Source organism: Lipotes vexillifer, unplaced genomic scaffold (assembly GCF_000442215.2).
Source record: "Lipotes vexillifer unplaced genomic scaffold, Lipotes_vexillifer_v1.1 scaffold242, whole genome shotgun sequence".
Lineage (NCBI taxonomy): Eukaryota > Metazoa > Chordata > Mammalia > Artiodactyla > Lipotidae > Lipotes > Lipotes vexillifer.
In genome coordinates, this window is record NW_006771376.1 from 681429 (window position 1) to 690592 (window position 9164).

A 9164-nucleotide genomic window follows, 5' to 3' on the forward strand; every position below is an offset into this window, starting at 1 on the left:
CTTTCCTGTCCCCATCGGATTGCAATCAGCAGGGCAGACCCAGCCGATCCCCAGATCCCTCCCACTGCAGGGACCTCTTCTCAGTGGCCGCCTTCCCTCTCCCTCCTCCAGCCTCTCTGACCCCGCTTCTGGGAGCCTGAGCTGCATGCATTGCTCCCTCACACTGGGACCAAGCCAGCTGCTGTCAGGCTCTTTCTGTCAGCCCTGGCTCTCCAGTCAGGTAGGCAGCAGAGCACAGCAGGCCTGGCTCTCCTGTCATCGCGCTGTTTACCCAGCTCAGACCGGGTACTCGGCAGGGGACCAGGATCAGCAAAGGCTTGTCCAGAGAACCACTGTGGGTGAGAAGGGAAGGGCCGCCTGACTCGGCCTTTCCCAGTCTCCAGGGTCTCCCAGCCTCCACTCATTGGCTCTTGCTGGGCCTGAAACTTCTCAGGGCCTCAACAATCCAACGTGCAGTGTCAATGACTCCTCCTCCAAGATGCCCCCCTGGCTTGGTGCCAGGCTCGGGGCTGGGCTATGGACAGTCAGCCAAACCTGCTACTTCAAGGCCCTGAGGACAGCCTCCAGCTTCATGGCCACGGCCAGGTCGCCCTTCACCTTCAGCCGCCCGCTCATGTAGGCCCCCAGGGGCCGCAGCTCCCTGCACAACAGGGCCTGCAGGTCCTCCTCAGCCATCTCCACCACCACATCAGGGATGGCATCAGGCACCCCATGTCCCACCCTCCCTTGCCCTGTGGGGAGAAAGAAAACTGAGCATTAGTAGGGGGACGACTATGCTGCAGGAGGCAGAAGAGGTTTAGCATGTCCCACTGGGAGGGGTGGAAATAGTGGTTAAGCGTTCAAGCTCTAATACCCTGGGTTCAAGTCCCATTGGCTGTGTGACCGCTCAGAGCCTCAGTTTCCAAATTGGTGAAATGGGGATGATGATGATAATCCCTAAATCATACGTTGATGATGATAAGTAGGTGAGATAATGCACAAAACATGCTCAGCGCTGAGCTTGCCATGAACAGGACTGCAACGTGTGTGGGGCTCTTGGTACAGAAGCTCAGCCATCTGAGTTGTCCTGCTGACGAGGACAGGGCAGGGAGACCGAGGCCTGGGTAGTCACTGTCTGCAAATGGCATCTGAGCCCCTGACTGCTATGGGTTTGCCCTAAACTGCTGGCAGGAGCAGGGCCCAGTCTGAAAAAGGACCATGGGTGGTAGGGGCTACAAGCAACCCAGGTGGAAGGAAGAGAGCAGGGAGGGCAGCTGCACCTGTAGTGAGGTCCAAGAAGTAGATGCTCTGGGTGCCACTGGGCAGGACGACATTGAACTGGTAGCAGGCCCCAACCTGGCTGACCAGGGCCTCAGACAGGAAGGGCTTCAGAGCTGTCAGCAGCCCCTCGGCCACAGGCTGCTTGGGGCTGGACCTGGCACCACCATGAGGGGCAGACGGCTCAACCTCGTTCACCATATCCAAGGTATCTGCTGGGGGCGGCCAAGGGGATTGGGGAGGGAGGCAGAGCGGAGGTCAGTGTGCTGCCAAGGTCAACGTGTGGCCTCCGTACCTTCGCGGCAGTTCCGTCTTACACCCTCTTCAGGCCCACGTTCAGTTTCCTCCTCAGTTTCCTAAGAAGCTGCCCTTGAGTTTTTAGCCATAACCCTAAATGCCATTTCTAAGCTACTCTAGCCTTGAATCCAAAACTCTTTTCTGGATGCTGTTGCTTCCTCCCATGGAGGCTCCCAAAGGCCTCCACACACTCAGACACCCGGACTCTTCTCACTGCCTTAGCTCTGGTCAGCTCTAGAATCGGGGTGACCTGAACAGCTGGGTGGGGTGTGCACTGCACAAGCTGCTTGGTTAAGGGAACAAGTAGCAAAGTTCAGTCTGTGCTGGACACCAAGCTGAGCACCCTGGGGAGCACCCTCACTCTTTACCCAAGGCTCCTTACCCGGCTCAGGGAGTGGGGCACCTCCTGCCACTGAAGACATGCCTCCTCCCAGGAAGTGGAGGGCCAGCTGCTGCAGGGTGCTGTCCAGGCTGGGCTCAGCTGGACTGTCCTGGGGCAGCTGGAGCACGGCCTCCACTGCCAGCTCCACGCGGTCCACCTCCAGCCCCCAGGCCCTGGTCACGTCGTTGATCTCCAGCTGGAGGATGGTGTGGGGAGAAATGGCACTCATTCAACAAACCTTTCCAGAGCACGTTCTTTAGGCAGGCTGGTATGGCCATGGTGGCACATGAGGCACCAGGCCTGCCCTTGAGAAGTTCCCAGCCTGGGACGGAGGCAGAGGGCAATTACAACCCAGCTGTGGGCAGCTGGTAGTGAGCAATCAGGAGAGGGTGTGGGGCAGGGAGGAGGGGGTGATGCCAGGAGGAGGAGGAATCATCCAGGTGAAGGGGCATCAAAGGAGGACCTTTCCAGACAATGGGAAGAGCAGGTGCAAAAATGCAGAAAGGAGCACCTCGAATGTTCGGGGAACCGTGAGGAACCATAGTTCCATTTAGCTGGATCCTCAATTGTGGCCTGGGACACGAGAGACAGCCAAGGGCTCAGAGGAGGCTGCTCCCGCTCACTTGGATTTATTCTGAGGCATAAGGAGTCCCGGAGATGAGTTTAGCAGGCAAGTGACAGAGCAGTCTTGCTTGTTGCAAAGATTCTCTTGGCTGCTATGTGGACACTGGATTGGAGGGGCTGAGGGTAGAGGCATGGAGACCAGGTAGGACATTGTTTCAAACCGCAGGCAAAAGTGATGCAGATGCGGTGTCAGGCAGTGAGGCGGCTGTGAGGCGAGACACACCAGGTGAGGGGCACAACTCTGTAAACTCTATTAAGCTACAGAAGGACACTAGAGAAGTAGAACCGCTGGACTTGTCGGCTGCCCGGATGTGCGAAAACAAGGAGGGCGGTGAGGAGTTGGAGGAGCCACGTTTCTAGTATGGCTGCCTGCACGGATCAGGAATGCGGGCATTTATCCAGAGAGCATACACAGAGGAAGACACAGATTTGGGGGTAGGTAGGGAAGCAATGGTGACTTTTTAAACACGTTAAGCTTGAGGTGTCTATGGGACGGCCAACCGCAATTGGATAAGTGGGGCCAGGAAGCAGGGCAGAGTGGGACTGGATCGGAGTGTTGAGAATAATTAGTGTCTAGAGTTAGCAGAAAGCCCCAGGTGGGTAAGTGCTCCTGGGAGGTCACAGGTGAGAAGAGACCACTGAGGGAAACCTGGAAACAGAAGGGCAGGAGAACAGGGAGTAACCAGGAGTGTGGAATAATGGAAGCCCGAGGAAGCAGAGGATCCAAGAATAAGAGAAGGATGGGTCCATGGAGTCAAAGGCTGCCTCCAGGTGAAGTAAGGGAAGGACTGAGAAGTGCCCCTGTGCTAGCAAGAGGGAGGTCACCATGAGGTCGGCAGTGACGTCAGTCTTAGGAGCATGGGGGGAGCCTAGATTAAGGACAGGAGGGGAGGAAGGAAAGGGGAGAGAGGGGTTAAGAGCTAGAAGGGGTCTGGGACAAAGGGAGAACATGTGTCCTCGCAAAAAGCCGATGCTTCCAGTCAGACAGGGAAACAGCACAGATGTAGATGAGTTTGAAGGGGTGATGCTGGAGGAAGTTGAAAGAGTTCTCACCCTAGAGTGTTTTCTCCTGAGGATTAAGAGGCAAGGCCTGTGGCAGAGGGACGGGTGGGGTGGCAATGGGGGAGGCTGGGCTGGGGCACTGAGGGGTGAAGTGGCTGGCCTAGAGCAGCTAAGGAGGGCCCAGCAAGTGAGAGGTGGGGAGCATGCAATCCCTCTAGAGGAAAAGTATGCAGAATCGGGTGCGCGGTGAGAATGAGAAACATATGCCTGAAACAGGCCTTAGGGAGGTGTGCTGGATTTCCTGAGATTTCATTTTAACCAGGCACTGACCCCACTTTACCAGGAGCCAACTCAATCTGGGCAATGGCCCTACATGACTCTAATGTCCTAGTATGGGACTCTCCCTCAGATGGCCTCTCTTGGCTTTGCTGCACCAAAGCCATGTGCAACAAGGCCGAGAGCAATTTTCTCTTCCTAAAGGTAGATCAAAACGGAATGTGGTTTCATGAAAAAAAATTATCAAATTGTGATCTGAGTTGTATAAGACTGAGCACTGGATTGGGGGCTGGGGGGCAGGTGACCTGGCTCGGGTCCAGCTCTGCCCTGACCACAGCTCTTAGGGGCAAGTCAAATAATTTCTGAGCCTTAGTTTCCTTCCTCCAAAATAAAACAATAATACCAGCCTTTGCAGCAGAACGTGAAGCAGAGATACACTGAGGCAGGCAAAATGCTATGCATATGAGACCTCCTCTTGGGAATTTCACCCAGTTGATTTATTTCCTGAAGGGACTGTGACCTCCAGGACTGGCATTACCCCACTCCCCTTCCTGTCCTCTAACCCTAGGGAAAGCAGATCTTAGGGGAACGAGGGGAAACTTCACCCACGGTCGCCTGCCAGGACACGGGAGAAAGCACAAGGTGAACGTGAGGAGCAGGGGACACGCCTCCACACGTGTATTTCAACCCCATCTTGTCACAGGAGGGATCTGAGGTGAATTCCAGGATAACTGCTCACACTCAGAGAAGAGGCAGGAAAAAGGTCCAAATGTCCTCATGTCCCTTTGTTCTCTTCAGAACAAAGAACACAAACCCACAAAAATGCACATGCTGCCTTGGGGAGCATGGAATTCCCCTGAAAGTGACTGGGCCAGGAAGGCCCCTGCTCCTTTCACCCACCTGCCTGCCCCATGAGGCTGCTGAGTGCCCCTGAGGCCCAGTGTTGTCATGGCAATGCCTGCAGAGCAGTGAAGCGTAAAACCTCAGGCAGTCAGGCCACTCCCCTGTCCCAGCCCCTTCACCTCTCAGGGATAGATTTGCCCAAGATCGCTATGGTCTGTGCCATCTTCTGTTCCTCAACTCACAGTCCCACCCAGACCACTGACTCTTCAAAAGTTGTTACACTCTTGGGACATAAGGCAAACTAAGGCCCAGAGCAATCTGGTGCTCTGCTAAAGTGCCCTGGCAGGCAGAGCTGGGCCGAGGTGCCAGCCCCTGAACTCTGCCCTGTGTGGAGCTGCCTACCAGGAGCTGGTCGCTGATCTTGAGCTTCTCCATCTGGATCTCCCGCAGAGACCTCTTGAGCAGAGCCTTGGTCATGGCATTCTGGGCCGTCATGCGTGTGGCTGTGTTCAGGTCCTTCACTGTCATCACCGACAGTACCGGGTCCCAGATGCGGAACTGGACGTCAGCCCCCACAGACAGCACAGCCCCATCCTTAGAGGCTAACTGTTGGGGGAGGCCAGGAGAGAGGGGCTGGGGGCACAGGGAGGCCAGGCCCACTGAGACCACCCAACTTGACCCACTCGCCTGGTCACTAGCTCCTCAGGAGCAAAATGGTATCCCCAAGTGTGTGGGCTTAGGTATATGGATCAAGGATGTCCTCCCAGCCCCCTCCCCCTTTTTCTGGTATCTTCCTCATTCCTCACCCTTAATGGCTACTCACAGGCCAATACACCCAGCATAAGCCCCCACTCCCTCTGTCCACGGGAGCCAAGAAGCCCCTCACCTTGCAAGGAGGGACACTGAAGGCTCGTGTCCTCAGATCCACCCTCTGAAAGGAGTCAATGAAGGGCAGGAGCAGAACCATACCGGGTCCTTGAGGGGTGCGGATCCGGCCCAGTCGAAACACGATCATGCGCTCATAGGTGGGCACGATCTGTCCACAGCAGCAAGGGAAAGGGTTGAAAGCACTGAGCTGCTGCTGGCAATGATGTCTCGCCAGGTCCCTCCCTCACCTCTCTTCCTCTGGCCTTGTTCAATGTCAGGTATCCTGAGCTCTGTCTTCCGATGAAAAAAACAAAGCTCTGAGAGGTTAACTGATGTGCTCAAAAATCACAAAGCCCCCAAGTGAAACACGCAAGATCTGAACGCAATTCTGAATGACTCCAAAAGCCACGCTCTCAACTGCAATACTGTATTGACTTGATCCTCAGTGAAACCTTTCACCCGTGTGATCTGAAGCTAGACATGACTCAAACCAGGAAACTGTCTGCCCTTGTCTTAGTTAAGGGAAAAGCTGGGCTGCTCTAATAGCAGCCCCGAGCAAAGGGCTTTACCAACTTCAGGTTCCTGGAATCCTCAAACAAGGAAATATGTCCAAATTGAGAAATGAAGTCTTACAGAGGCAGTGACTTGCCCAAGGTCACATAATACTTGTATCAGTGGCAGTTTGGGGACTAGGATTTAGGACCTTCTAAGGACTCCCTTCGAGACCACACCAAACCCCAAGCTTTCTAGAGACACTGGCTGTTGCCTGGAGCCACATGAGGGTAGGCTTCCACCTTCACTGCAGCTCTCAGGTGCAATCCTCAACTCTAGTTCATCCTTTCCCATCTGCACCATCCCTTGTTGAAAACGAGGCCTGAAATTCCTATTACTCATCACCTGCTGGGCCAGGTTGAGTGTTTTTCATTTCTAATTTAGCCTAACCCAAAGGGAGGAAGATATTTGTGTGCACCTTAAAGCCAGTGTTCAGACCCCCAAACTTGGGAGTTTGGGAAGACTTGTTTCTGCCACTTATTGGCTCCCAGTATGACTTTGGACAAGTCTGAGCTTCAGTTTCCTCATCTGAAAGGTGAGAATGAACAATTATTTTCCAGCCCATTTCACAGAGCTGTGATAATATTTGGGGGAAGGGGGCAGAGGATGGGGAATTCACCCACCAATGCCAAAGCTCTCCACATGGCCCAACCATTCTGGGGGCTGATCCAGCCAGCCTTACCTTCAGGGCAAACCAACCAGAAATGGGGAAGGTGATCAGCAGCAGCAAGAACCCCAGGAAACTGATGAGGCCATGGCAGAGGCAGGAAGGCCAGCTCTGAGGTGCATCTGGGGACAAGAGAGCAGAGGTAGTCAAGGAATGCAGACTGGGTCTGGCAGGACAGCTGCTGGCTGGGTGAACTCAGTCAAGTGTACCTTTTGCCCACCTCCCCTTTCAGTGGCTCCTTCCTCTTCAGGGCTAAGATCTTCTTTCCTAGCTCACAGTTCTTCACTCCACTTTAGTGCCATGCCCTAAGGACCAGCAAATACTCGCCTTGCCTAATACTACTCCCATATCTTTGGGCAGGTGCTAGTTAAGGACTGTTCCTTCCTCCCATACACCAAAACAAATCTGTCCCAAGTCCCACCCTCACAAGGCCTATTCTCTGCTAGACAGTAGTCATTGGAGTTGAGAAGCCAATCACACGATGCTCTCCTCACTGGGCTGAGCAGGAGTCAATCCTTTTGTCTGACTTATATTGCCTCCCATAGCTGGCAAAGCCAGCAGTACCTGGGCATCTGTAAGCACACGCTGGGTTGAACTGAATGCTGCTGGCATAACACCTCCTCTACTATCAGCCCCAGAAGTGTGCTTTCAAGGAGTCCTTTTGGAGACAGCCTAAGGCTATCTGGTGAGGGGAGAAATCACAACTCCAGGTGGCATCACTGGACCTTAGCTTAAAGGGATAAAGCATCAATTGCTCTTCAACAGATGCCAGAGATGAGGGCAAAGATGTTCTTTCCTAGCTCACAATTCTTCACCCCCCTTTAATGCCCTCTGGGCCATGCCTCGCTTGAAGCAGCTTCAGGTGAGAGGTGGGGGACGGAGAACTAGGAAAATGAGATTCATCTGAACCACAGATCCCTGCCCCCGTGAACCAGAAGCCCAGAATGGGAGTGAAAGCTGAGAAAGCCCCAGAATCTGGGAGAGGTTATTTTCTGCTCTCTTTCCTCTCCCAACCCTGAGCAGAAAGCAGACAGGAGCCTCGGCTCCACACTTCCAGGAACCCTATACTTCTGGGCTCTCTGAGCCCCAGAATGCTAAATCTCCTTTCCTGCCTCGTTCTGACCCATGTGGCCCCTGCAGGAAATGAACCCTTGGATAGGGGCAGCTGTCATTAGAGGTGAATCACAGAGGGGCCACATCCTCTGGGGTTTTGGTTGTTAGGCTGTGGCATGTGGGATCTGGCCTATGGGCCAAGGGAATTACTCAAGGATTTGGAGTAAGACAGGGCCTGGAAGACATGCACAGGCCTGTGCATCTCCACCAGGAAACAGGGAGATGCTCAAGCTTAGGGAGTCTAGAGATGCCCCCTGAGGTGAAGATTCTGCCATTTCTCTGCAGCCAAGTGCCCTCGGCGTGCTGGTGACCTCCTATGCCTAGACCTTAGTTTCTTTCTAGGCAAAATGGAAACCGGAAACCTCTGGGCTGATAAAAGCCGAGGAGAAACGAGGTGGGGCGAGGCTTTTTGGAAGATGAGAGAGCTCTGGTGCTGCAGTCCCGCGGCCCTAGGAGGGCTGGATTAGCAGTAGCATCCCAGCGCCTGATCCAAGCCCTTCTCCACATTGTGGAGACCCCCTCTCGGTCCCTCCTCTTAGGATGTGAGCGCGCAAGACCGGCTGACTCCCGAGAGGCAGAGAGTTCGCACCCAGGGGTGCCAGCCGATCTCTCCCGGGTCCGCTGTGCTGGGCGGCCACTCACCGGCCCCCGGCCCCACGCCGCCCGGCTCCGGGGACAAGCAACCCTTCGGCGAGCCCAGGAAGCCGAAGCTCGACTGCTGGAAACGGTCAAAGTCCCCCAAGGGCAGCGCTCGGTACCCAGACCTGCCGAGCATGACTCCTAACGGGGGTACGCCCCGCGCCCCAGCACGGTAAGCAGCCTGACCAGCCGGCCGCTACACCGCCCCACCCCAGCTGGCCGCCGTTTCCGCTTTCGCCTGCGCGGCCATGGGCGGTGGCCCTGGCGCAGAAGAAGGAGGCAGGAAGGGCTCGGCTCTCACCGTCGCACAGCGCCCTCTGCGCTGGGAGGACCGAAATGCGGCCGCGGGGCAGGGAGGGAGGGTGGTCTGTGTTCCTGGAAGCCTGCAGGAGTCCGTCCTCCTACACCCTGCTCCCACTAGGCCTTAGAAAAGGAGCAGGAAGAGAAGTTGAGCTTTGTAAGGGAGTTTTCAGGAGCTGAATCTTCTCCAGAAGCAAGGAAATGCTACCAGCCTTCTAAACACAAACTCAAAAACTAGGGACGGATTTTGGGAAGGTTGCCCTTATGTGGAATTAGGTTTTCTCCAAGGCATGATAAACGAATTCCTCTTTGTGTCCCCCCAGCCCAGCAAGCAGGGCCTGGCAC

At 55.1% G+C, this 9164-nt stretch overlaps 1 protein-coding gene across 5 annotated transcripts; it reads right to left on the bottom strand.

The window, feature by feature from the left end:
- Positions 1-494: 494 nt before the first annotated feature.
- On the bottom strand, positions 495-8659 carry STOML1 (stomatin like 1). 5 transcript variants are annotated; one of them, XM_007446659.1, is made up of 7 exons: positions 8523-8655; positions 6783-6889; positions 5568-5717; positions 5084-5287; positions 1937-2132; positions 1260-1469; positions 495-731 (listed from the first exon to the last, which is right to left on the bottom strand). In XM_007446659.1, the coding sequence occupies exons 1-7, from the start codon at positions 8653-8655 to the stop codon at positions 538-540; spliced, it is 1194 nt and encodes a 397-aa protein (XP_007446721.1). In that variant the 3' UTR covers positions 495-537. The 5 variants fall into 5 exon arrangements, with proteins under 5 accessions (XP_007446721.1, XP_007446720.1, XP_007446723.1 ...); XM_007446658.1 differs by having other exon boundaries at positions 538-731; positions 1260-1472; positions 8523-8659; XM_007446661.1 differs by lacking the exon at positions 5568-5717 and having other exon boundaries at positions 538-731.
- Between the last annotated feature and the right edge of the window lie 505 nt (positions 8660-9164).